Raw genomic sequence first — 27,659 nt, forward strand, 5'->3', positions numbered from 1 at the left:
ATATGTACATGTGTCATATGTGGTTCCCCTCTGTGTTTTAACTACCCTAGGGAGTTGTTTCCCCCAAGAGAGTTGCCTCTGTCACTCTCAGCTCATCCGGGGTTAAGTCTGGGTTTATCTGATTTCCATGTTTGGATTTTGTTTGGCATGCTTGTGTTGTTATGACAAATAACGATAAAAAACACAAAACAACTAGCATTGGGTGAATGGTCTGTTTGGTTGATTGATGGTGAACAGATGCAAATGATAATGTTTGTTTGATTGTTTGTTTGGTTGATTGATGGTTGATCGATGGTGAACAGATACAGATGATCATGTTTGGTTGGTTGATTGATTAATGGTGAACAGATGCAGATGATCATGTTTGGTTGTTTGGTTGGTTGATTGATGGTTAACAGATGCAGGTGATCATGTTTGGTTGGTTGATTGATTAATGTTGAACAGATGCAGATGATCATGTTTGGTTGGTTGATTGATGGTGAACAGATGTAGATGATCATGTTTGGTTGATTGTTTGGTTGGTTGATTGATGGTGAACAGATGATCATGTTTGGTTGTTTGTTTGTTTGGTTGGTTGATTGATGGTGAACAGATGATCATGTTTGGTTGTTTGTTTGTTTGGTTGGTTGATTGATGGTGAACAGATGCAGATGATCATGTTTGTTTGGTTGGTTGATTGATGGTGAACAGATGCAGGTGATCATGTTTGGTTGGTTGATTGATTAATGTTGAACAGATGCAGATGATCATGTTTGGTTGGTTGATTGATGGTGAACAGATGTAGATGATCATGTTTGGTTGATTGTTTGGTTGGTTGATTGATGGTGAACAGATGATCATGTTTGGTTGTTTGTTTGTTTGGTTGGTTGATTGATGGTGAACAGATGCAGATGATCATGTTTGTTTGGTTGGTTGATTGATGGTGAACAGATGATCATGTTTGGTTGTTTGTTTGGTTGGTTGATTGATGGTGAACAGATGCAGATGATCATGTTTGGTTGGTTGATTGATGGTTAACAGATGCAGGTGATCATGTTTGGTTGGTTGATTGATGGTGAACAGATGCAGATGATCATGTTTGGTTGATTGATGGTGAACAGATGCAGATTATCATGTTTGGTTGTTTGTTTGGTTGGTTGATTGATGGTGAACAGATGCAGATGATCATGTTTGGTTGATTGATGGTGAACAGATGCAGATTATCATGTTTGGTTGGTTGATTGATGGTGAACAGATGCAGATGATCATGTGCGACTTGAGTGCGAACTGGAACAACTCTTACCGGGAGCTGGAGCAGCGCATCATCTCCATGGAGCAGAAGTTAGATGAGCTAAGCCACTGCTTCCAACAGACCTCTGAGCTGCTGGCACAGGCCCTGTGCTACCGCAACCCTGAAATCAGGTACAGCTAACACAACCCCAACCCTGAGATCATGTACAGCTAACACAACCCCAACCCTGAGATCAGGTACAGCTAACACAACCCCAACCCTGATATCAGGTATAGCTAACACAACCCCAACCCTGAAATCAGGTACAGCTAACACAACCCCAACCCTGAGATCAGGTACAGCTAACACAACCCCAACCCTGAGATCAGGTATAGCTAACACAACCCCAACCCTGAGATCAGGTATAGCTAACACAACCCCAACCCTGAGATCAGGTATAGCTAACACAACCCCAACCCTGAGATCAGGTATAGCTAACACAACCCCAACCCTGAGATCAGGTATAGCTAACACAACCCCAACCCTGAGATCAGGTATAGCTAACACAACCCCAACCCTGAGATCAGGTATAGCGAACACAACCCCAACCCTGAGATCAGGTATAGCTAACACAACCCCAAGATAAGGTACAGCTAACACAACCCCAACCCTGAAATCGGGTACAGCAAACACAACCCCAACCCTGAGATCAGGTATAGCTAACACAACCCCAACCCTGAGATCAGGTATAGCTAACACAACCCCAACCCTGAGATCAGGTATAGCTAACACAACCCCAAGATCAGGTATAGCTAACACAACCCCAAGATCAGGTACAGCTAACACAACCCCAAGATCAGGTACAGCTAACACAACCCCAACCCTGAAATCGGGTACAGCAAACACAACCCCAACCCTGAAATTGGGTATAGCTAACACAACCCCAACCCTGAGATCAGGTATAGCTAACACAACCCCAACCCTGAGATCATGTACAGCTAACACAACCCCAACCCTGAGATCAGGTACAGCTAACACAACCCCAACCCTGATATCAGGTATAGCTAACACAACCCCAACCCTGAAATCAGGTACAGCTAACACAACCCCAACCCTGAGATCAGGTACAGCTAACACAACCCCAACCCTGAGATCAGGTATAGCTAACACAACCCCAACCCTGAGATCAGGTATAGCTAACACAACCCCAACCCTGAGATCAGGTATAGCTAACACAACCCCAACCCTGAGATCAGGTATAGCTAACACAACCCCAACCCTGAGATCAGGTATAGCTAACACAACCCCAACCCTGAGATCAGGTATAGCTAACACAACCCCAACCCTGAGATCAGGTATAGCTAACACAACCCCAACCCTGAGATCAGGTATAGCTAACACAACCCCAACCCTGAGATCAGGTATAGCTAACACAACCCCAAGATAAGGTACAGCTAACACAACCCCAACCCTGAAATCGGGTACAGCAAACACAACCCCAACCCTGAAATTGGGTATAGCTAACACAACCCCAACCCTGAGATCAGGTATAGCTAACACAACCCCAACCCTGAGATCAGGTATAGCTAACACAACCCCAACCCTGAGATCAGGTATAGCTAACACAACCCCAAGATCAGGTATAGCTAACACAACCCCAAGATCAGGTACAGCTAACACAACCCCAAGATCAGGTACAGCTAACACAACCCCAACCCTGAAATCGGGTACAGCAAACACAACCCCAACCCTGAAATTGGGTATAGCTAACACAACCCCAACCCTGAGATCAGGTATAGCTAACACAACCCCAACCCTGAGATCAGGTATAGCTAACACAACCCCAACCCTGAGATCAGGTATAGCTAACACAACCCCAACCCTGAGATCAGGTACAGCTAACACAACCCCAACCCTGAAATTGGGTACAGCTAACACAACCCCAACCCTGAAATCGGGTATAGCTAACACAACCCCAACCCTGAAATCGGGTATAGCTAACACAACCCCAACCCTGAAATCAGGTACAGCTAACACAACCCCAACCCTGAAATCGGGTATAGCTAACACAACCCCAACCCTGAGATCAGGTATAGCTAACACAACCCCAACCCTAAGATCGGGTATAGCTAACACAACCCCAACCCTGAAATCTGGTACAGCTAACACAACCCCAACCCTGAAATCAGGTATAGCTAACACAACCCCAACCCTGAGATCAGGTATAGCTAACACAACCCCAACCCTAAGATCGGGTATAGCTAACACAACCCCAACCCTGAAATCGGGTACAGCTAACACAACCCCAACCCTGAAATCAGGTATAGCTAACACAACCACATCACACACTGTATATCAGGTATGTATATCAACCACAATCCAACCAAGTGCTAACAGTCACTATCTGGACAATATGTGTGAAATGCTTGATAATGTATGTGATATCAACAGACAGGTATATTTTCTGGGTAACCTAAAAATGTACGGGCATTCATCAAGCTGTCCACTCAAGACAAAGCCTCAAACTATAACAAGTGCCTGCAACCTGGTTCAGCTTATCAATCAACCTACCACTGTATTTACAAACAGCACAGGAATTAAATCATCCAAATGTCTTGATCACATCTTTACTGATGCTGCAGAAATCTACACATTCATCAGATATAGTGATCAAAATATAGAAGTTATATCTAGGAAAACCAAAGGCTGGGCCTAATATAGTGTATAAGAGATCCTACCGAGGTTTTGTAATGATTCCTATGTTGAAGATGTAAATAATATTTGCTGGTCTGTGGTTTGTAATGAGGAGCAACTGGACATTGCACTTTATGAAATTGCTTATTCCAGTTACTAATAAGCATGCACCCGTTAGGAAAATGACTGTAAAAAAACGGTTAAATCCCTGGTTGAGAGGGATGAGGCAAAAGGAATGGCACATAAGTCTAGCTGCACAGCCGATTGGCAAACTTACTATAAATTGAGTATTGTTGTCATGTGTTGCTACCATGCTGTGTTGTCATGCGATTCTGCCATGATGTGTTGTCTTCGGTCTCTCTTTATGTAGTGTCTCTCGTCGTGATGTGTGTTTTGTCCTATATTTTTAATCCCAGCCTCCATCCCCGCATGAGGCCTTTTGACTTTTGGTAGGCTAACATTGTAAATAAGAATCTGTTCTTAACTGACTTGCATAATTAAATAAAGGTTAAAAGATGTTGCTTAACTAAACAAAAATAAGAACATTTTTTACTATGAAACAAAGATAAATGATATAAAAGGATGACAGTAAAAAGCTTTGGAGCACCTTAATGACATTTTGGGCAAAAAGCCAAACTCAGCTCATTGAATCAGATGGCTTATTCATCACAAAACCCACTGATATTGCCAACTATTTTAATGATTTTTTTCATTGGCAAGATTAGAAAATGTAGGCATGTAACCAACAACAAACTCTGCCCTTACACATCCATGAATAACTGACTAAATTCTGAAGGACAAACGTTGTAATTTTGAATTCTGTAAAGTGTGTGTGGAAGAGGTGAAAAAATGATTGTTGTCTATCAACAATGACAAACCACCTGGGTCTGACAATTTGGATGGAAAATTACTAAGGATGATGGTGGACTATATTGCCACTCCTATTTGCCATCTCTTCAATGTAAGCCTACAGGAAAGTGTGCGTTGACTGCATCACTAGTACTACTTGTCTTTGTGAGAGGTATAATGATGAAATGATGAAAGCACCAAGCTGTCTGTTCAAGTGACTAGCACACAGCTCAGACACCCATGCATACCCCACAAGACATACCACCTGGGGTCTCTTCAGTCTCCAAGTCCAGAACAGACACCGATAAAGGCACAGTACTACACAGAGCCATGACTACATGGAACTCTATTGCACATCAATTAACTCATGCAAGCAGTAAAAATATGATTTGAAAAACAGATAAAACTACACCTTATGGAACAATGTGGACTGTAAAGAGACGCACACATACGCACACACATTGTAATGTTGTTGTATTGTGGTATTATCCATTTTGTATTGTAGATACTGAATGTAGTGGTAGAGTAGTGGTGTAATAATGTGTTGTATGATGTACTGTTTTATTTTTTGCGATGTAATCGCCTTCATCTTGTTTGGACCCCGAGAAGTGTAGCTAATGCCTTGGCAGCAGCTAATGGGGATCCTTAATAAATACAAATACAGAACTCATATCAGCTACAGCTCACACAACCACAACCGTTACTGTATATCAGGTATAGGTAAGACAACCACAACCCAAACACAACCCTGAGATTAGACCATTTCACAACCACAAACTAAGCAGTTTTTACAGTAGACCTTTAAAGGTGCTACAAATAGGGATTTTTTGTGTAATTTCAGAAAATGTCCATAATATACAGTATCTGGCACTAATTGTGGATTGATAGTGTTTCACAGTATTATTTATCTGCCAGTGTTGTGATATTCACCTATTGATTTCTCCAGCCAGCCATGCATCTGTTGTCAAAGCTGTTCTGACTTTATGGCTGTGTTATCTATTTATCATTCCACTATTAGTGCAGATATATTATTATGTACATTTTCTGACATTACAATGCAAAAATAAAATAAAAAATGTCTAGCACCTTTAACTATCACAACCAAACTTGATATGAACATGCTTGAGAGAATAACCGGCACTGTAGATTCTAACTATTCTCTCTCTCCAGGTGACTCGTGGCTGTGTGGTGGTTGGGTGAACCACACTCGCTGCAGGCCTTTCCCAAAGACTAAATATGGATGCTACCAGCCTTCTGTAATTTCCATCAGACCGGGATGGGAATCCTCTTCCCCCCCAAAGCTGCATTTAACATTTGACCTGCGGCACCACTTGGACTACTGCCAGGACCACGGCTGGCATCATGTTCTGACCCAGCGGCTGAATGGACCCTACGCACAACGACTCGTACTTGTAAAGACAAAAAAGGACTTAATTTTACTACAGCGGGGTCTGATATAGATGACTGGTGTATTTTTATCAGATGTGTTTAATGTAGAACATTTTGTGTTAATCTCAATTAAGAACTCCAGTAACATGGCCTCTGGTTCTGTAGCTTGTGTCATCTCAGAGGGAGGGGCTCTATGGGTTCACCCACTGATGGCTCTGTAAAGTATGTCCCCTAACTCCTGCTATTACTGTTACAAGTTACATTGGAGTCTCCTAAACATAATGCCTGGTTCCTATGGAACGAGAGGTTTAAACACTGTTTTTAAATGTGAGGGGAACTTTGAATGCCACTCAGTATTGACAGCCTCCCTCAAAGCATCTTTCAATCATACCTTTTTCCACAAGTAAAACACAATGGTTATTCCACACGTCTTTCCTAACAGGAAGTATAAAGAGGTGACATTCTCAGAGGCAACAGTGTATGGGACAACTGCCTTACTAGAGAGAGCTGCTGGTCACTTATAAAATACACATCTCTGTTCTCTTACTGTTCTAATCCTCTCCATTTTGTTGGATTAGGAAATAAAACAATTTCTCTTCACATGGCCTCAGTCAGAGGGATAAACTGCTAGTCAGTTGCCATGTCTCAAGGGCTGCCCGCTCGCCCACTCAAGCACTCCCTAGGGTACTGTGGAGTTACCAAAGTAGACTGAATTTAACAGAGACTCTTTCGCATAAATAACTAATCTAGACTGTTAAAGCCCGACATATATTGTTGTTTTAAGGATGATTGTATGGGGAAGCAGTAAGTTTACATAGTTAAGCTATTCTCATAACGATCAAGACAAGTGGCATAGCCTAATAAAGTACGCAGGCTGATATTTATTGGGATAACTCATGTACTGGAGGCAGCTCTGCAGTGGTCACTAGCTGGCACAGCCACAGTCACATGATTTGAAACCCAACCATGCTGCTAAACATAATGCCAAATTGTTGTTTTCATTAATTTTTACAATATAGCCAACTTTGAGTTTGTAAGTCACCCATTTAGTGGAAACCGCTCAGTTCTGCTTCCAGGGCAAGACTCAAGACAATAAATGTCAACCTGCATAAAGTACATGGAGACATTGCTCACTGTTATTCTAATTCTGATGTGACAGCTCCCCCCAGAGGATATGTACATGCATGACAGTCACACACCAGTCATAGGCATGAATGAATCATTTCATATTCTTGGGTCTCTGTGGCAGCCTATTGGTAATACATCATCAGTCTAAAAACGTTTGAAATCTTTTACCAAACAATATTTGTGACATGGATTGTTTTGGACTAGTAACAGCCAAATTATATTTAGTACACAGGTAGGATTAAAAATGGTCAGTCTTTAAATGAGGGTGGGTTTTTAGAACACAGCTCTCAATATATGTTGCACTCAAGTGTGAATGGGGAAATATGGGTCAGTGGCACAGCATTGTCTTATTTGCATAATTGATGTTATTCACTTTGTGAATCAACAAATTGTACTTGTTCTCCAGCCCCAATGGTAAGGCTGGTAATCTGGGGCATTACTAAATCAAGCACCTTGTGAGGACAACTATTCCCATGGTTGTATTTAAACTGGACTTCCGCATTTTCATTAACTGGAGTGAAGATATGTAATTTAAAAATATATATATTTAGTTTTTTTAACATGAGGATAACATGTACAGGTAATATTGTGAAATCGGCTTACAAAAGGATAGATTCTGCAAAAACGATAACTGCATTTACAGCTTTTCTTTTGCACATGATAAACCATGCCTTGTAAATACTTTTTCTGGTCTTCCTGACAATTAAAAGCCATTGGTGAGTGGAAGTATTTGAATGAGTATTGTTCTACCAGCTAAATCATAACCTACTTATAATATTAACGATAATATGGCCATCTCATGGAACCGAATTAATGATAATGCTTTAGTCTTCCTAATGTACCCTATAACCTCTTACAAAGACAACTCAAGTAAAATATATCATTTTAATATGATTGTATTTTTGCTCTTTTGGTGAAAACAATGTTTTAGTGGAAGTGAAAACACATTTTAAACCAATACATACATAGATTATTTCTTAAGGAATCATCTTTCATTCAGTGAAAAAAGTCAAGCAAGTCCACAAACTGCATTGTCCTCCTCTACCCGTAACATAGTAAATGATAGGCTTGCCTGCCTGTGTGAGCCATGGAAAAACCACTGCTTTGAATAGGGCCTAGACTGGGCCCTGCTGTGGGCCCATTTCAGTGTTAAGTCCTTTGGGTGTTTTTCAGTTTGTGCCAGAGAAAAGCAGCGGGCCTACGAAACACCTGCCCACAGTGACAGGAGAAGGGCATCCGGCACTCTTTCCTCAGCTTCAAAGTTATGCTGTCACCTGGACATCGAGTCGTGTTGGAAGCTCCAACCATGTGCTGTGCGAGGCACTTTGCTCCGTCGAAGGTCTCCCCGCAGGCAGTGCATATGTAGCGGGTGGCCTGGGCGTGCTGGAGGTAGTGGCGCAGGAGGTGCAGCCGCCGCAGGAACGACCTACCACAGTGGCAGCGGTACCGCCGGGAGCCCCGGTGGAGGTAGCGGTGCTTCACACTGAGCGAGGGCTGCTGCGAGACGGCGCCGCACTGGCGGCAGGTGTAGGTGCACTTGGAGCGCCAGCTCATCTTCATGCGTTTCTCCAGGGCCAGCTCCTTACTTCTATTCACAAACATACACATGATGCTTAGAGGGGCTGGGGCAAAGGCATGGGTAAGGGGGGAAGACTGCGCTAGAGGGGGGGTATGGACAGGTGAGAGGTGGATCATGGTGATTTTCCCCGGGGCAGAGGCTGAGACAGGTCTAGGGGATGGGGTGGTGGGGGATCTGATAGGGTCCATGGCTAGGGCAATGGGCCTGGGTGTCTGCTGTTGGACAGATTTTGCCTGATGGACAGTCTGTTGCAGAAGGTTAGAGAACTGCTCAAGGGGCTTTGCTGTATTAGTATGCGTGGGTGCCGTGACCTGCGTTTTGGGGGGGTTGGTCTGTGGGGCAACTGGGACCAGCCTGGCCATTTTCGCTGGACCACCACCAGTGTTGTCAATGAGCAAGGTGGCCACCACAGGAACAGCTGGCTGGGAAGAGGAGGTGGTAGACAGCATTACTCTAGGCAGAGACACAGACTGTCCAGCAGGTGTTAGCTGGCCAACTGCACGGTGGCCCTGATCAGACACTGGGACTGGGCCCAGTCGTTTCAGCTCCTTGATGCCACTACTGCAACACATCAGGGTGGAGCTACTGGGGCTCTGCCGGTCAGAGGTTGTAGAGATAGCCATGGGTACGAAGGAGAAAGTTGTAGCGGAGGACCCACCAGCTTGGGTGACCAGCTTGTCAGCGTGGGCCAAAACAATATGGTCCACCAGACTGCCCTCAGTAAGAAAGTAAGCTTTACACATAACGCATTGGATGCCCTTCTGCTTTTTGCAGTACTTCATGTGATGTACCAGACTAGTGAAGGGCCCTCTGCCGCAACGGACACAGGCACCTTTGTCAGGCGTCTCTGTGACTGGGCTCTGAACTCGGGATTTGGTACTGTGATAGGAAATCATATGGTTGGCCAGGACATCACTAGGAAAGAACAACTTGCACACAGAACATTGGATGCACTTCCTCTTAGAGCAGGTCTTCATGTGGTTGTCCAGATTAGTGAATGGCCCCTTGCCACAATGGTCACAGGTACCTTTGTCAGGGGTCTCTGATGGGATACTGTGAACGAGAACCTTATGGTCGGCCAGGGCTGTCTCTGTAGGAAAGAAAACTTTGCAAACAAAGCATTTGAAGCCCTTCTTCCCAGAGCAGGTCCTCAAGTGGATATCCAGACTAGTGAATGGACCTCTGCCACAATAGAGACAGGTACCTTCAACGGTCTCGGAGTCCGTGCTCTGGACTTGGTATGGGATGCTCTGGACTTGGTATGGGGTTCTATGGACATGGTATGGGGTGCTATGATAGCAAACCATATGATCAGCCAGGACTGATTCAGTAGGAAAAAAAACTTTGCACACAGAGCATTTTAAGCCCTTCTGTTTAGAGCAGGTCCTCATGTGGATGTCCAGACTAGTGAATGGTCCACCTCCGCAATAAACACAGACACCTTGGTCAGAGGTCTTTGATGTGGCACTGTGATATTTAAGATTATGGTCCACCAGAGATTTCTCAGAAGGAAATTGGACTTTGCACTCAGAGCATTGGAAGGACCAATCCCTAGAGCAGCTCCTCAAATGGAAGTCCATATCAGTGAATGGCCCTCTGCCGCAAACCGCACACATAGTGGAAAGCTGTCCGTGAACTGAAACGTTATGGTTCTGCAGAGCCTTCCTATTATGGAAGAGTACCCTGCACTCAGTGCATGTAAGGCCTTTCCAACTGCAGCCTCTCAAATGAACGTCCATATTAATGAATGGCCCTGTTCCACAATAGATACACGTAGTGGGATCAGGGACATATGGCGGGGGTTTGTCTTTTTTGGGACAGTTGTGGTTTTTGTAGATGGCCAGATCAGGGAAGACCTGGCGGCAGAACTCACAGGCGTACATTTGGCCCGATATGGCTTCAGAGTGAGTCCGAATCTGATGGTCCAACATGGCCATCTCGGTAGGGAAGACTGCTTGGCATAAAGAGCATTGAAAGTCCTTCTTCATATTGCAGGTCTTCACATGAAATTCCATATTATGATACGGTCCTTTGGCACAATAGATGCAATAATAAGGCTTGACTTGGGACAACTTGGTCTGGGGCTGCTTAGTCCGGGACGGCCGGGTCTTGGCGTTCCGTGTGCGTACAGGAGTGTAAGAAGACCCACTGGATTCCCCAGTGCTGCTGGACCTCGAGTCAGAATCTGATAACTCTTCTGGGTCAAATTCTGACTCCCGCTCAGACGAGGAGGGCTCACCCTCTTGGTCAATAAGCGTCTCAGCATCCTCATCCTCTTCTTCGCTGTGGATGTCATTATTCCTATCCTCCCCCTGTTTGCTTTTAATTTCCTCCTCCTCTTCTTCACTCAGCCTGATGTCCTCCTCATCGATATCCGTTTCCCCGCTGCTCTCTGTTAACCTGTTGTTGTCTGTTCCTCCAGCGCTCTCAGTGTCTTCGCTATGTTCACTCCCCTCTCCATCGTTCATCCCCTCAGCCCACTGGAGGGGGGCGCAATCAACCTCAACCCCTCTCTCCAGTTTGACACGGATCCTCAGTGAGGGAGTCAGAGTGGAGGGGTCTGGTTTGACATCTTCCCCCTCCTCCTCTGATTCCTCCAGCCTATGTCTTGTCTTTGACACTCTCCCATTGCTTTCCATGCTGTATGTATGGTCTAGGGTCACCACTGAAGGTGGAGTACACTGTCCCTTTAAAGTCTCCTCACTTCCATTCAAGCCATCATTTGAGGTGTCCTCATGGTCAAGAGCCACCACTGAAGGAACAGTATGCTGTCCCTTTAAAGTCTCCTCACTTCCATTCAAGCCATCATTTGAGTTGTCATCATGTTTGAGGGCCAAGGCTGAAGGTAGAGTATACTGTCCCTTTAAAGTCTCTTCACTGCTATTCAAGACATTATTTGAGATGTCCCCAAGGGGTGTATTTAACAACTCAGTGAACAAGTGTATTCCTATGTGCTTGTTGAGATCCCACAAGTTGCTGAAATGCAGCTGGCAGTTGCTGCAATGGAGGACTGAGTTTGTGTGTGCGTTGACTAGGTGCATAGCCAGTGATACTGTGCGACTGAAAGTCACCCGACAGATGTTGCAGGATGTTGAGACCTTGGACCTGTGGCTCTCAAAGTGTTCGATCAACTCCTGGCCAGGCTTGAATTGCACGCCACATTCCCAGCACTTTCCCCCCAGCTCCATGGAATGCATGCCGTAAGCAGAGATGCTGTCCCCTGACAGGTCACAGTCATCGTCACTCGAGTCCTCTGGCATGGAGAACGGGCGTGGCACAGAAAACCTGGGGATCTCCTGCAATTCACAGCAAAATGACTTATTAGAGACAAAGTGAGTCATTTAATCAATCAATAGTTTACAAAGTGATGACTGTTGACTGACCACAAATATATTATTGTTTATTGTACATATGAGACAGACACTGGTGAATGTCAATAAATAGAGCCTTGGAAACAGTCTACAGAAAGATACAGCATACTCAAAGCCTAACAGCCAGAGTAGTTTTTCTTAATCAGTTCATTAAAGGATAAGTTCCGTATTTTGTATGTAAATGGCATTTTATAGAAGTATGCAGACACTTTGTGATTTCACTTGATTTTGAGAAACTTACCCCACCAGCAATACACATTACATTCTGTCATTCCTAACATTAATCACACCTTTATACTCTATTTTGTGAGACTCGAGTAGTTTCCCCTATCCATCTGTGCCACTTCTCCGTGTAGCCTGCGCATACGCACACGGAAAAGTATCATGGGTTACACAGAGAAGTATCGCTCGAGTCACACAAAACGGAATATAACGTTGCGGATAAAGTTCGGAATCACACAATTTAATGTGTACAACATCTAAAGACCTGCATCACTATACTGAGAGAGTTGCTGTTTTTCAAAAACATACGTACTTAGGTGTTTTTGGAGCCTTTTTTCATGTTTTATAATGCCCCTGAAACTGCTGAACAAGCATGAGGAAGTATATCGCTGGTGGGGTATGCTTCTCAAAAACAAATTAAATCGCAAAAAAAAAAGTGTCTGGTACTTCTAAAACATGTCAAATACAGATTTGGTTCAAAAGAGTGAACTTCTCCTTTAATAGCCTACATAAGGAAAACATATAAAATTACCAAGTGTACAGGTGTAGAAATAAAACTGAGATTTTCAGAGGGTTCCCTGTCCTGCAGATGAAAAAAGAGAGGAAATAACAAGGCAGCCAATGGAGAGGGCATTGCGAGAGGAAAGAGATAAGTATAGATAGGGATACATTCAAGAGGGATACAGAGACTATTCCATTTCCATGCCAGACTGAATTGATTGAAAGGGAATTTGGGTTAAAAATGTAAACAATGAAAAATTCCTCAAACAAATTATCAAAATTGACAGCCATCAAAATTATATGTACTCTCCCGCTGTACATAATTTGGGATGGATGACATCCCACTGGGAACACTGATAGGATATCATTGATAACTATAGTCTCTGGCCTGTATCAACTCTGTTTAAACAACTCACCGGTGGGCTCTGCTTCTTGGTTTTGATCACGTCCTCCAGTAGCTCCACCTCTGCCCCCAAGGTCTCCTGAATCACTACGTCTTCTGGAGCGATCTCCATAGCAACCGTATACTGGCTCCCTACATTTTGAAGAACACAAAGTAAGCAAAAAGAAATCCACACAGACAGTGACTGACTTACACACACACACAGATGATATAGTGACATGGAGAAAGTCAGAATAACTTGCTACAGTATTACCACAGATAGAAAAAGGGTTAGTTGCCAGTTTGGCATTACTGTGTAGACTGTGATAGTTAAACTCCCAAAGGCAAAACATTAGTTCTAATGTCACTTTCTGCAAAATGTTGCTAATATTGGCCAAGAGGGTTGTTAACTTCCATGATATTGTCCTGCTAAGCGCCCGAGTGACGCAATGGTCTAAGGCACTGCATCTCAGTGCAAGAGGCGTCCCTGGTTCGAATCCAGGCTATATAACATCCAGCCGTGATTGGGAGTCCCATTGAGCGGCGCATAACTGGCCCAGCAGCGTCCGGGTATGGTCGGGCGCCATCATTGTAAATAAGAATTTGTTCTTAACTGACTTGCCTAGTTAAATAAAGGTTAGATCTCCTCTCTGCTGGTACTAGCGTTAGCTAGGCTAAAGTTATCAAAAATATGTTTTTATTCAGGCAATCTAGGGTGTAATCATTAGTGCAAACAGTTGCAAATTGGACAGATTCTGGTAGGTCCCGTCCCGTTTTGTTTGCTTCCTTTTCCGAAACGATTTGTAACAGAATAGCGTCATGAATACACCCCTAACTAGATATGAGACAACAAGTTATTCCAATTATGTACTTCAGACTACACAGGTGTGTAGCTAGATCGCTCACTAACGTACAAGTTAACTCTCAAATGTGAGGATCACGTAACAATTTCTCTCCAATGTAATGACGCGCTCAATGCTGTTGTTATCGATCGAGAGAGAGCGCGTTCTCCCATTCGATAATGCCGTTGGTTTGGTGCACGTGCGAAATTGGCATTGATTCGTTTATTTTTGGACTTAAATTCCCTAGCTAACACCTACTACGAATTGTACATAACTATAGCAACATTTGTAAAACAATTACCTTTTATGTCCCTTTTAAACGTTAAAATTCCCTGCTTTGGCTTCCATCATTTATTCTCTATTTCCTGTTTTAACAGGAATGGGTGGAGTCAGTGTGAAGCCTACAGCTCCCAGTATGCACCAGTGGCCATCTTTGTAAACGCTATACTACAACTCCCAGTATTCATATTATATTTAACGATTTCCACACATTTGCAAAAAACAACCAAATAAACAAATGCATAATTAGGCTACACATACTGCTGTAGAAATGACACACTGTACCTTTGTTTACCATAATATAACCTCTGTCCATAAGGTCCTACTTTAATTTATGATTTAAATGTGATGCCAAGTTTTGATGCCATTTCAATTATGCCATTTTTATTATGTAATTAATTAATTATTAGGCCTATTTTATTAGCTAAGTGGGGAATTTAAATGAGTAAAAATAGGACTATATTGTTGTTAAGTAGCTAAATGGCTATTTTTAGGGTATTTGTAGGACACTTATCTTCTCCACAGCTTAATGGGACAATCTAACGGCAATAATAAAGTCATGAAACCTTTCTGCATTAGTATATGGTATTATACCATACAGGCCCACAAAAAAAACACGTGGTTCTATTTGATTATTATTTATTCAGTTTTGCATCACTAGCTAGGCCAATATACGCATAAAAACAATGTGCGCATTTTCCCACCAGAGATAGCAGATAAAATACTGTGCGTGATGACGTAGTGCACATAAAACTTATATTTATTGTTAAATCCCCATAAAAATTATATTTATTGTTAAATCCCCATGTACCGAATAAAAAAATCCAAGTTAAATGGGTTTCCATCTAAATACCATCTACAACAAAATAACATGTTTTCAGGGCACTGGCTCATCACACATGCATGTATTGCTTTGAAGTCTGTGCACTGTGCATTGAAGCCTATTCACATGATTTATTCTAGGTTCACTTAGAGGACATTTCAAAATCCATCTGAAATTATTGTCATCAACATGTATATATATATATATATAAAAAGAGTATGATTAGCTAAAAGTATTCCTGAACTACATGAACGGTGCTACAATTTACTAACCAAATTTTACACAGCATTTACAAACGTCAGAACTCCAATCAGTTTACAAAACATGGAATTATGTGTTGTATTCATTACGTCTTGCAACGGAAACAGTTTAACGTTTAAGAACCAAACGGAAGAAAACAGAGCAAACGAAACGGGGAGGGACCTAGCACATACCTACTTGAATTTGTCCAATAGAAACTCTCGTATTCGTTGCAAAACGGAAAACGTTTTTGGCATAATGAATACTCCCCTGTCGTGCAACAAAACCACACTGAACTGCCCGGAACTAATGTAGCCTAGTCAGCTGGCTTCCCAACGAAAGATTTGAGAGATGTACTTCAGCGTTACCGTCTGTTTTTGTTTCCGTTTTGTGGATTTTATCTGGAAAGCAAGTAGCTAATCCTTCATGAAAACCCAATTAATCGCATAACGTAAGTGTTAACGAAAGAACTATGTGTATTGTAAAATGAAAGACGAGTGAAAGTGTTTTAAATATATGCGTCGTTGGCCTGGAAAGACTAGCGTTCATTCAATCATTGTAATTCTCCCGGCTACAACTATGGCAATTTCCATGGTTTGTTCATGGCTGTTCGTGTAGTAGGTATATCATCTATTTAGAATGTTCCTGTCCACTTTACCTGGACATCGAGTTGATCTAGCTAATAATAATAATAATAAGACATTCACCACTTACCAAGAGGAGGTTTCGTATAGTCGTGGTCACAGTTAAGTGTCCGGCTCCTGGTTCTCGGTTTCTCAAACATCAACTCCAAGACGAGCTTTTGCCCTTTCATATCCAGATTCCCGCGTTGTTGCGGGATGATAGTCGTTCCATTGGAAACGTCTAGGAACAGCCCCCGGCTTCAGACCCTTGCGGTCTGACGAAGTCGCCAGGGTTGAAGTGTAAGTTGCATATATACAGAATGTGCTTCCTCGACGTCTCTTCTAATTGCATGCCCCCACTTCTTCTTCAATTCATCAATGCTCGGGGGATATATGACTGTTTTTGTTTGGAATTTGAGCACTGCGGGACACTACAAACACGTATGTTTTTCGAGTCCGCCATTGGCATTTCTGTTGCCGGAAGTGCGTCGACCCACCTGCAGCTACTTCCGCTTTTAAGAGCCAGGAATTGTGTATATAGCCACTCTTCAGATCGATTCCACCCAAATATATTTGTTACTGTAGCTAGCTGCTGCATATCAGTAGAGCAGTATCCATAACATTTGAACTGATGTTGTAGCTATCTGTTCCCATTTTATTTTGACAGTTGACCACAGTGTGCAACATGTCAGAATCTGGCCACTGTCAACCCGGCATGTATGGACAGGGACGGAGGAGAAGGCAACGCCGAGACAGAGATGTGGGTCCCCGGGGCAAAACCTCTCTGGTCCCAGTCGAGATCAAGAATATGTCCCCAGAGAACGCAGGGTAAGAACAAGAGTGCACGGCTTTCCTATGCAGGAAAATTATCTCTATGGGCTTCTTTAGTTTATTGTAGTTCTTATCTGGTCTTTGAAGGATGCCAGTGAGGAGCTTCCAGGACCACTCCTTCAGAAGACCCCCATCATACTGGCCAAACCCCTTGGAGTACGGGTAAGGAGAGATGCTCTCGCTGAAGGTTGTTGTCTGTAAGATGACTGAAGGTTTTTACTGAATTCAGATGCATGGGTCTTGACAGTAAATACAACAACAAGTATAATGCATTGGCTCTTGTTTTGTTTCAGTCCAAGCCTTCCAAGAGTGTACCCATCAGTGGAGGCCAGGCTCTGGAGAAGCCCATCATGCTCATCAAGACCAGGGAGGATGGGGGGAAACCAGGGATCCCTCCTGACGTGGCTTCTCCAGCCTCTGGCTCTGGGGCCTCAAAGCTAGAGAGGGAGGGCTAGTGCCCTACCCAACCTGTCTACCAGATCCAAAACAGAGGCATGGGAGCAGCTGCTTCTAGCGGTGCTGTCGACCGTGAGTCAATACTGGTCAAAAACCACTGCTTTCTTTACTAGTGTCATCAGAGACATAATACAGACAATAAAAGAAAGGCCTCAGACCACCATGGATGCAGGACATGTCTACTGATCACCAGCATTACCCTAGCCATTATAAGCATTTATTTACTGTAGCAGTGAATACAATCTCTAACACATGTACATTACTTACAGCTGTGATTGTCCAGACCAAGCTCGTCCCCCCTGCGAAGATGAAGCACAGCATCAAGCTGGTGGACGATCAGATGAGCTGGTGGACGATCAGATGAACTGGTGTGACAGCGCCATGGAGGTAAAGCTCTTCAGATTATCGTTGTCGTGCCATACATATGTGTAACATATGCAACTTTATTTATATTTATTTATTTATCAACTCCTAAATATGCATGAACTGCACCATTTATACCCAGAGTTTTTAGGAGCTCAATGATTAAGCACCTTACTGCTCAACACTTTTTTTGTGAGTGCATAGGGAAAATGGGGCTTGAATATAACATGAGTCAATTTTAGGGTAGCTTTAGATAAAACGCCACCCTACCTCAAAAATATTTTTGGTGGGCACAAAATGTATCAATATGATGCTAACTAGTTAAAATACCCCACTAGCTAATGATTAGATCAATAGGGTAAATGCAGATAGCGACACCATGATTCAGCCAATTTATTTCTAGCCACTATGCCTTTTATTGGTTGGGCTACAGGTGATAATGTTTATTGCTAATAGCTTACCTGATAATATGGACCATGCATGGACCATGCCTGTGTTACAGTACCTAAGGTACCAGACAGACATGTTGGTAGTGGGAGTCATTGGCCTGCAGGGAACAGGGAAATCCACCATCATGTCTCTCCTGTCTGCCAACGCACATGAAGAAGACCAAAGGTATTGTTCTATTGACACCCCCTTACATGGAGCTCTTTCCATCTATAAAGACAGGGAATATTGTGTTGTATATTGTACTTTATATTGTAAATTAATGTAATTCAATTTTAAAGTTAACAGTAACATATGGTTGTATTGTGTCTATGTCTGACAGGTCTATGTGTGTTTGTGTAGGGGCTATGTGTTCAGGGCTCAGACTCAGGAGATCAAAGAGAGAGGAGGGAACCAGAGCACGGGTATTGACTTCTACATTACCCAGGAAAGAGTCATCTTCTTGGACACACAGGTCAGATTAAAGCATCAGCGGTTAAGGCGATTCACTGTATCTCAAATTTTGTATTTATTCATATACCATTCCTCTTGCTCCAATGTTATTTTCTATACCAATGTGTTCCTCCAGCCCATTCTTAGCCCCTTCATTTTGGATCGCCTAATCAACAACGAATGTAAGCTGCCTCCAGAGTACAATCTTCCTCACACCTACGTGGAGATGCAGGTCAGTGAGGGGCCAGCAGGGGGCACTGAGCAACAGAGGCTCATCTGATCCAGTCTCATGATTCATTTTTTTATCATTCTCTTCAGATCACTGCCGTCCTGTTCACAGTGTGCCACGTGGTCATTTTGATTCAATACTGGTTCACTGACATCAACATCTACAGGTAACCACCCCACCCGTCTGGCAAACAAGAGTCCATTAGCACTGAATCACTAATGCTTATCATGGGGTTTTCAAATCAGGGCAGATAGGATCATCATTGGAGGGTAGTGTTCTGTGTCTGAGTGTATTTTGGCTGTGGCATTACAATTTCCACTCATCACCATGGAAAGGTTTTACACCCTTGCATCCATTGTGCTGTCACAACATTGGGAATGTTCTGATATCATATTCATGTTGTCGTTGTAGTGGTTGATGTGCTGTGTGAATATTCTGACCAGGTTTTTTGAAGTGTCTCTGTGGTGATGATGATATTGTCTCTGACCAGGTTCCTCCAGACAGCAGAGATGTTAAAGCCCACCCCCTCAGCCAGCCATGACAGCACTGGCTCCTCTGGCACAGAAGAGGGATTAGAGTACTACCCACACCTACTCACATAGGTGACAGATGCAGCAACAGACACACACACACACACACTCTAGTTCCGGCTGAGTGTACTGAATGCTCAATAATGTGTTGTTCTGTTGTCTAGTGTTCCTGCAGAACAAATCTAGTCGTGATGAGTTTTGTCCCAGAAACCTGAAGAAGATGCATATGGCAGTGGACAAGCTGATGGCCCACTCCCATCTGAAATATAAAGGTTAGACTGGAGAGGATGTACCAACAGGCTTATCACAACTTTCACATATTTAAACACTATACTATTGTGTTGTTTCTATATTAGGATTCCTGCACGTGCATCTTTTTGAAGGGTGAGAAGTGCAAAGCAGTGACAAATGTCATTCAAAAAAAACATAAAGTGTGCAGACATGGGTTTAGTTAGCTTGTATTGACTGATCATGTTCTGGTTTCTATATGCAGGCACGTTGTCCATGCTGGGCTGTAACATTTTCCCTGGCCTGGACCGCGACTACCTGGAAACAGAGGTCAACATGTTCCTGCTGCCCCTCATGGAGAATGAGGGGGAGAACGCGCTAACCAAAGCAGGTCAGAGCAAATACCATGTCTTAGTTTTCACATACACGTCTGTCTATTTTATCTATTTATTTTTTATTTCACCTTTATTTAACCAGGTAGGCTAGTTGAGAACAAGTTCTCATTTGCAACTGCGACCTGGCCAAGATAAAGCAAAGCAGTTTGACACATACAACAACACTGAGTTACACATGGAAGAAACAAACACACAGTCAATAATACTGTAGAAAAAGTATATATACAGCATGTGCAAATGAGGTAGGAAAAGGGAGGTAAGGCAATAAATAGGCCATGGTGACGAAGTAATTACTATATACAGTGCCTTGCGAAAGTATTCGGCCCCCTTGAACTTTGCGACCTTTTGCCACATTTCAGGCTTCAAACATAAAGATATAAAACTGTATTTTTTTGTGAAGAATCAACAACAAGTGGGACACAATCATGAAGTGGAACGACAATTATTGGATATTTCAAACTTTTTTAACAAATCAAAAACTGAAAACTTGGGGTTGCAAAATTATTCAGCCCCCTTAAGTTAATACTTTGTAGCGCCACCTTTTGCTGCGATTACAGCTGTAAGTCGCTTGGGGTATGTCTCTATCAGTTTTGCACATCGAGAGACTGAATTTTTTTCCCCCATTCCTCCTTGCAAAACAGCTCGAGCTCAGTGAGGTTGGATGGAGAGCATTTGTGAACAGCAGTTTTCAGTTCTTTCCACAGATTCTCGATTGGATTCAGGTCTGGACTTTGACTTGGCCATTCTAACACCTGGATATGTTTATTTTTGAACCATTCCATTGTAGATTTTGCTTTATGTTTTGGATCATTGTCTTGTTGGAAGACAAATCTCCGTCCCAGTCTCAGGTCTTTTGCAGACTCCATCAGGTTTTCTTCCAGAATGGTCCTGTATTTGGCTCCATCCATCTTCCCATCAATTTTAACCATCTTCCCTGTCCCTGCTGAAGAAAAGCAGGCCCAAACCATGATGCTGCCACCACCATGTTTGACAGTGGGGATGGTGTGTTCAGCTGTGTTGCTTTTACGCCAAACATAACGTTTTGCATTGTTGCCAAAAAGTTCAATTTTGGTTTCATCTGACCAGAGCACCTTCTTCCACATGTTTGGTGTGTCTCCCAGGTGGCTTGTGGCAAACTTTAAACGACACTTTTTATGGATATCTTTAAGAAATGGCTTTCTTCTTGCCACTCTTCCATAAAGGCCAGATTTGTGCAATATACGACTGATTGTTGTCCTATGGACAGAGTCTCCCACCTCAGCTGTAGATCTCTACAGTTCATCCAGAGTGATCATGGGCCTCTTGGCTGCATCTCTGATCAGTCTTCTCCTTGTATGAGCTGAAAGTTTAGAGGGACGGCCAGGTCTTGGTAGATTTGCAGTGGTCTGATACTCCTTCCATTTCAATATTATCGCTTGCACAGTGCTCCTTGGGATGTTTAAAGCTTGGGAAATCTTTTTGTATCCAAATCCGGCTTTAAACTTCTTCACAACAGTATCTCGGACCTGCCTGGTGTGTTCCTTGTTCTTCATGATGCTCTCTGCGCTTTTGACGGACCTCTGAGACTATCACAGTGCAGGTGCATTTATACGGAGACTTGATTACACACAGGTGGATTGTATTTATCATCATTAGTCATTTAGGTCAACATTGGATCATTCAGAGATCCTCACTGAACTTCTGGAGAGAGTTTGCTGCACTGAAAGTAAAGGGGCTGAATAATTTTGCACGCCCAATTTTTCAGTTTTTGATTTGTTAAAAAAGTTTGAAATATCCAATAAATGTCGTTCCACTTCATGATTGTGTCCCACTTGTTGTTGATTCATCACAAAAAAATACAGTTTTAAATCTTTATGTTTGAAGCCTGAAATGTGGCAAAAGGTCGCAAAGTTCAAGGGGGCCGAATACTTTCGCAAGGCACTGTACAAGAGCTGATCCCCATATGTTGGCTTGGAGAGCCTCGTTCTTCCTCTGGTTAGTTTTCAGGCTCATGTTGGGAATGGCTAACAGCAGGACATGCCTCTTGAAAACAGGAAGTTCCTTCTCCATTGTCTCCACCAGTTTGGGGAAGTCATAGAGAGGTACTGAAATTGGAGATGAGGAAGACCTGAGGAGACCACACCATGATACTAGAAGTCCTAAGTTGAGCAAAGCATATAAAATGAAGACCAGTACAACCACAACAGTAACTGTATTTCCACTAACTTGTCCAGTGATTAAAAAAAAGGGCCACTTTTTAACTTAAGGCTTTATTCTACACCAGCGCCATACCAGTGTCTGCATACACTGAGTGTGGACATCTGCTCTTTCCCTGATGTAGACTGACCAGGTGAAAGCTATGATCCCTTATTGATGTTACCTGTTAAATACACTTCAATCAGTGTAGATGAAGGAGATGAGACTGGTAAAATAAGGACTTTTAAGCCTTGAGACAAATGAGACATGGATTGTGTACGTGTGCCATTCAAAGGATGAATGGGCAAGACAAAATATTTAATAGCCTTTGAACTGGGTATAGTAGTAGGTGCCAAGTGCACCAGTTTGAGTGTGTCAAGAACTGCAACGCTGTTGGGTTTTTATGCTCAACAGTTTCCCGTGTGTATCAAGAATGGTCCACCACCCAAAGGGCATCTAGCCAACTTGACACAACAGTGGGAAGCATTGGAGTCAACATGGGCCACCATCCCTGTGGAACGCTTTTGACATATTTTAGATTCCATGGCCCAAGTGCAACTCAGTATTAGGAAGGTGTTATTAATGTTTTGTACACTCAGAGCACATGCAACATTGTCATATTGCAATGAGAACATAGCATTTTACAAACAACATCATGTGACTCTATAAGGGAATACCCCAATAAAGTGCCATAAGGGATGGATGCAGATTAACACAAATATTCTTTACTTAGTTTATAACTAATGATGTTACACTCGCCGAATAAGCAGCGCATGAGTGAAGTCTTTATGAAAATAAATAATGTTTTTACGTACCATTGCGCTCAAACTCAAAATGTTGGTGTGTTAAACAAATATACCACGAATAAAGGGTGGTTTGAACACAGAATATACAAAACTTCCCAACTTCCGCTTTCATTTTTTTGTTTTTCAGCAGGCCAGGGAATAAACTAACACAAACGTTTCGTTGTCCACCTTCTTCAGTGTATGTCTGGTTTCAGACAGCAGTTATCTAGAGTGAGACACAGCTGTGAATTATAGTAATCAACAGGACCAAGTTTTACAAAACTTTTCTAATCAGATTTTTAAATGTTAGAATTGGGTATTTCAAAACTGAAAATGAGATTCTAATCCTTGACACAAGTATGAATGATTTGTAAACAACAGTTGATTAACAGTTGGTTGGCATTCTCACATGTTCGTGGAGTGGATCATGTACTCCCCTATAAAAGACACTTGAAAGATATCAAATCTATATTGAGCAAGTATTTGCTGAAGTTGTATCTATTTTTTGGTGTGAACCACCCTTAAATGTGTTACATTTACATTCAAATGAGTGAACAATCGATTCTCAAATGACATCTTTGTTGTAAGCACCGGCTGAGTGACGGAATCTCAGTCCATAGTTATGGATCTGTGTTTTTCATTTTTAGCCTTTTTATTCTTCCCAGAATCGCACAGTGGCATCACTAGTAATTCAAATTCCTATGATATATGTTGGCATATAGCCAGTCACATTTCAACCACATTATTTTACTGTACTTGGCCGTACTGTACACAGGCTTTTGTGGTCATACATGGTTATTGAAAATTAGTAGCCTAACAAGTTTCTACAAGGCCCCTGTCACATTTGCAATCAAATTATTTGAAACACTGCAAATACTGTTGTGTATGTGTAATTTTTTATTTTGAAAATGTGTAATTGTTTGGTATTTCCACCACAAAAGTGTATTGCTTTATAGTATGCATGGTTTTCAGTATCGGCATATTTCGGAAGGGCCCGTGGTGATGGAGGATGCAGAGAAGGTGACTGTGGTCACCATAGAGGAGGCAGCTGAGGGGCCCGTGCTGATGGAGGAGGCGGAGAAGGTCACCATGGAGAAGGCCGTTGAGGAGGGGCCCGTGGTGACGGATGCAGAGAAGGTGACCATGGTAACCATGGAGGGAACTGATCCCAATCAGGGCAGCTAAGCGAGAGAACTGAATCTTGAGCAGAAATAACACTGGGGACTCTGTCAACCACGTGCGACAGAAGTAAAATGTAACCTTTTATTTAACTAGGCAAGTCAGTTAAGAACAAATTCTTATTTACAATGACGGCCAAACCCGGATGACACTGGGCCAATTGTGCACCACCCTATGGGACTCCCGATCACAGGCGGTTGGTATACAGCCTGGAATCGGACCAGTGTGTCTGTAGTGACGCCTCAAGCACTGAGATGCAGTGCCTTAGACCGCTGCACCACTCGGGAGCCCAAGAGTTGTGTTCTCTTTTGAAATCAAAGTTGCCTCATTCCTGGAGTTTCCAGATGTAGCCTAGGCTACATGCCATGATCTAAATAAACAGGAGTAGTCGGTGCATTTTATTTCAAATAGGTATCCAGCCTATTTGTCAGATAAACCATAGCCTACAGCTCAAAATATATTTTACTTAGCAGAGTAGGGAAGATCATAACAATTCCTTGAACTCTCTACAAACAACCCACTCAATCTCTAAACCAGATTTGATCAATTTTAACCACTTAATTTGAACTGTACAATCAAATCAGCTGTAAGCAACAATGGTGATAAGGTTAAGAAAATGACACTGACAATGTGATATCATTCAGAAACAATCGAGTTTATAAATGTAGAATAACATTGCATTCATACGTTGCTTCATAAGCACTAGTCTATACATACTGTTGGCTTGCAATTAAACGCATTTACACTAAATAGACCATTTTTACATTAACTTCACAAGCATGTTGACATCAGTCTTGTCCTGGAGGCAGAACTGAGCGATTTCCCCTGTTGGGGATTCATCAGAATTAGTTGGGTAACATAGATAAGATGTTTTATTTTCATGATATGCTTATGAGTTATTTCTCATGAGAATGTATTTTGTTGTACTATAGTGGTGGCCATTTGCAGTTATCTGTTCTCTGTCAGGACTAAGTTGTTTGGGCCGCAGAGATGGGAGAGGTCAAGGTGTCATCATGTGTAAACATATATTTTAAACCATGTGAAGGGATGATTGATGGGGAACCAATTATCTCTTGGCTCCATTGTGTCTGTGTGCCAGTCACTCCCTACTTTTCCCATCGGGGAGAGGAGGATGGCAGTGTCTGGAACCATTCTATGTTCCCTCTCTCGTTGCCCCTATCTTGACCTAGAGGCTCACTTTCCTCTCTGTGAGCTTGTCCAGAATTGGGTGGGGGTAATGTCTTGGTACCATTTTGTACCAAGGATGAGATAAGAGCTTTGTTTAGGAGACCAAACTGAACGATAATTTATAGCCAATTCTGTCTGGCTAGGGGATATTTCTCTCTGAAGTAAAGTTTTTCTTTGTGTAAGTTCCTAAGACCTGTGGTTTGTCATGTCGACTAGGGGGGGTGGATCTTTGCTATAAAGGATCCCAGTTGTCATTATGGTGACCACTCTCAACTTTTCATTAGAGATACTGAACTGTTGAAAGTCAAAATGCTATTGCAAAAGCTTCATTATTATTAAAGGTGAAGATTAAGCACAACTCTGACTGGTGTGTGATTTGCTCTCTCATCATTTGGTAATTAAGGACATTTCCACGACACCCCTTAGATAGGCTGGCTATATTGTAAAAAATCCATGACAACAATTTTGGTCCTAATTTAGGGTTAGCAGTGTGGTTAGGTTTAAAATCTGATTTTGTGGCTGTGCCAGCTAATGACCACTCTGCAGAGCTGCCTCCAGAAGTAGACTACAATAAAAGTAATAGAGGTAACACAATAAGAGTAACAATAATGAGGCTATATACAGGGGGCACCGGAATCGGAGCAGTGTGGGGGGGGTACAGGCTAATTGAGGTAATCTGTACATGTAGGTGGGGGCGAAGTTACAATGCATAGGTAATAAACAAACAGCGAGTAGCAGCAGTGTACAAAGGGGGGGTCGGGGGTCAGCCATTTCCTAACTCTTTCCCTTGTCCTTAACCCTTAGATGTTTGTAAATGTGTAAGCAATGCGGTGTAAGCTCCACCACTTTCCTGATTATACCTATCCAGACCCTTCAGAAAAATTAAGTCAGGGCCAAGGAGGAGGGATAGGGAGTGAATTTGGACCAGCAAATAATGTGTATGTGCCACCTAAGAGTTTCAATTCAGTTTTTTTTGTTCATTCAGGTTGAAGTTCAGTGGAAGAGAAGCAGGTGTCCATTGTGACCATGGAGGAGGACACTGGCACTGCAGAGAAAAGACAGAAACCAAATAAGTGCAAAGGTACATGGACCTATATTTAATTTGTCACTGCACACAATACGGGTCTGGGCTGTCATCTCTATAGTACATAATGTTATCTTAGTTGTTTATTCATTTAAAAAAAATGTATTTCACCTTTTTTTAACCAGGTAGGCAAGTTGAGAACAAGTTCTCATTTACAATTGCGACCTGGCAAAGCAGTTTGACACAGAGTTACACATGTAGTAAAACAAACATACAGTAAATAATACAGTAGAAAAATAAGTCTATATACAATGTGAGCAAATGAGGTGAGATAAGGGAGGTAAAGGCAAAAAAACAAAAGGCCATGGTGGCGAAGTAAATACAATATAGCACGTAAAACACTGGAATGGTAGATTTGCAGTGGAAGAATGTGCAAAGTAGAAATAAAAATAATGGGGTGCAAATGAACTAAATACATAAATACAGTAGGGGGAGAGGTAGTTTTTTGGGCTAAATTATAGATGGCCTATGTACAGGTGCAGTGATCTGTGAGCTTCTCTGTTGACCGGGGTAGGAGTAGCCAGGTGGAAAGCATGGCCAGCCGTAGAAAAATGCTTGTTGAAATTCTCAATTATAGCAGATTTATCGGTGGTGACAGTGTTTCCTATCCTCAGTGCAGTGGGCAGCTGGGAGGAGGTGTTCTTATTCTCCATGGACTTTACAGTGTCCCAGAACCTTTTTGAGTTTGTGTTGCAGGAAGCAAGTTTCTGCTTGAAAAAGCTAGCCGTGGCTTTTCTAACTGCCTCTGTATATTGGTTTTTAGCTTCCCTGAAAAGTTGCATTTCACGGGGGATGTTTGATGCTAATGCAGAACGCAATATGATGTTTTTGTGTTGGTTAAGGGCAGTCAGGTCTGGAGAGAACCAAGGCTATATCTGTTCCTGGTTCTAAATTTCTTGAATGGGGCATGCTTATTTAAGATGGTGAGGAAGGCATTTAAAAAGAATAACCAGGCATTCTCTACTGACAGGATGAGATCAATATAGTTCCAGGATACCCCGGCCAGGTCGATTAGAAAGGTCTGCTCGCTGAAGTGTTTCAGGGAGCGTTTGACAGTGATGAGTGGAGGTCGTTTGACCGCTGACCCACTACGGATGCAGGCAATGAGACAGTGATCGCTTAGATCTTGGTTGAAAACAGCAGAGGTGACAGCAGAGTTCTTAAAGATATCCATAAAAAGTGTCGTTTAAAGTTTGCCACAAGCC

The 27,659-nt window shown here is 42.6% G+C and overlaps 2 protein-coding genes and 1 pseudogene across 3 annotated transcripts in view; 2 read left to right on the forward strand and 1 right to left on the reverse strand.

Annotated features, from left to right (window-relative positions):
• Positions 1-7,996, forward strand: part of LOC139405794 (intermediate conductance calcium-activated potassium channel protein 4-like) — a 45,418-nt gene extending 37,422 nt beyond the window's left edge. The window contains exons 8-9 of one of the 2 annotated variants that reach the window (XM_071148220.1): positions 1,235-1,401; positions 5,924-7,996. In XM_071148220.1, the coding sequence (XP_071004321.1) occupies positions 1,235-1,401; positions 5,924-5,927 (171 nt within the window). In that variant the 3' untranslated portion in view covers positions 5,928-7,996. Of the gene's footprint in view, positions 1-1,234; positions 1,412-5,923 lie in introns of those variants that run through there. The other variant, XM_071148219.1, reaches the window with a different exon arrangement.
• A 185-nt stretch (positions 7,997-8,181) lies between these two features.
• Positions 8,182-14,535, reverse strand: LOC139390155 (zinc finger protein 836). The gene is made up of 3 exons (XM_071137365.1): positions 14,469-14,535; positions 13,360-13,478; positions 8,182-12,145 (listed from the first exon to the last, which is right to left on the reverse strand). The coding sequence occupies exons 2-3, from the start codon at positions 13,456-13,458 to the stop codon at positions 8,420-8,422; spliced, it is 3,825 nt and encodes a 1,274-aa protein (XP_070993466.1). The 5' UTR covers positions 13,459-13,478; positions 14,469-14,535; the 3' UTR covers positions 8,182-8,419.
• A 2,270-nt stretch (positions 14,536-16,805) lies between these two features.
• On the forward strand, positions 16,806-26,614 carry LOC139405795 (nonsense-mediated mRNA decay factor SMG9-like; annotated as a pseudogene).
• The last annotated feature ends 1,045 nt before the right edge of the window (positions 26,615-27,659 follow it).

Source organism: Oncorhynchus clarkii, chromosome 3 (assembly GCF_045791955.1).
Source record: "Oncorhynchus clarkii lewisi isolate Uvic-CL-2024 chromosome 3, UVic_Ocla_1.0, whole genome shotgun sequence".
Taxonomy (NCBI): Eukaryota; Metazoa; Chordata; class Actinopteri; order Salmoniformes; family Salmonidae; genus Oncorhynchus; species Oncorhynchus clarkii.

What these genes read in the sequence shown, in the direction of transcription:
- LOC139390155 (XM_071137365.1), bottom strand. Translation starts at nt 13,458, where the DNA reads ATGGAGATCGCTCCAGAAGACGTAGTGATTCAGGAGACCTTGGGGGCA. An exon ending in CCAAGAAGCAGAGCCCACCG is followed by an intron (nt 12,146 to 13,359) that starts GTGAGTTGTTTA and finishes TGTGAATTGCAG; the next exon opens with GAGATCCCCAGGTTTTCTGT.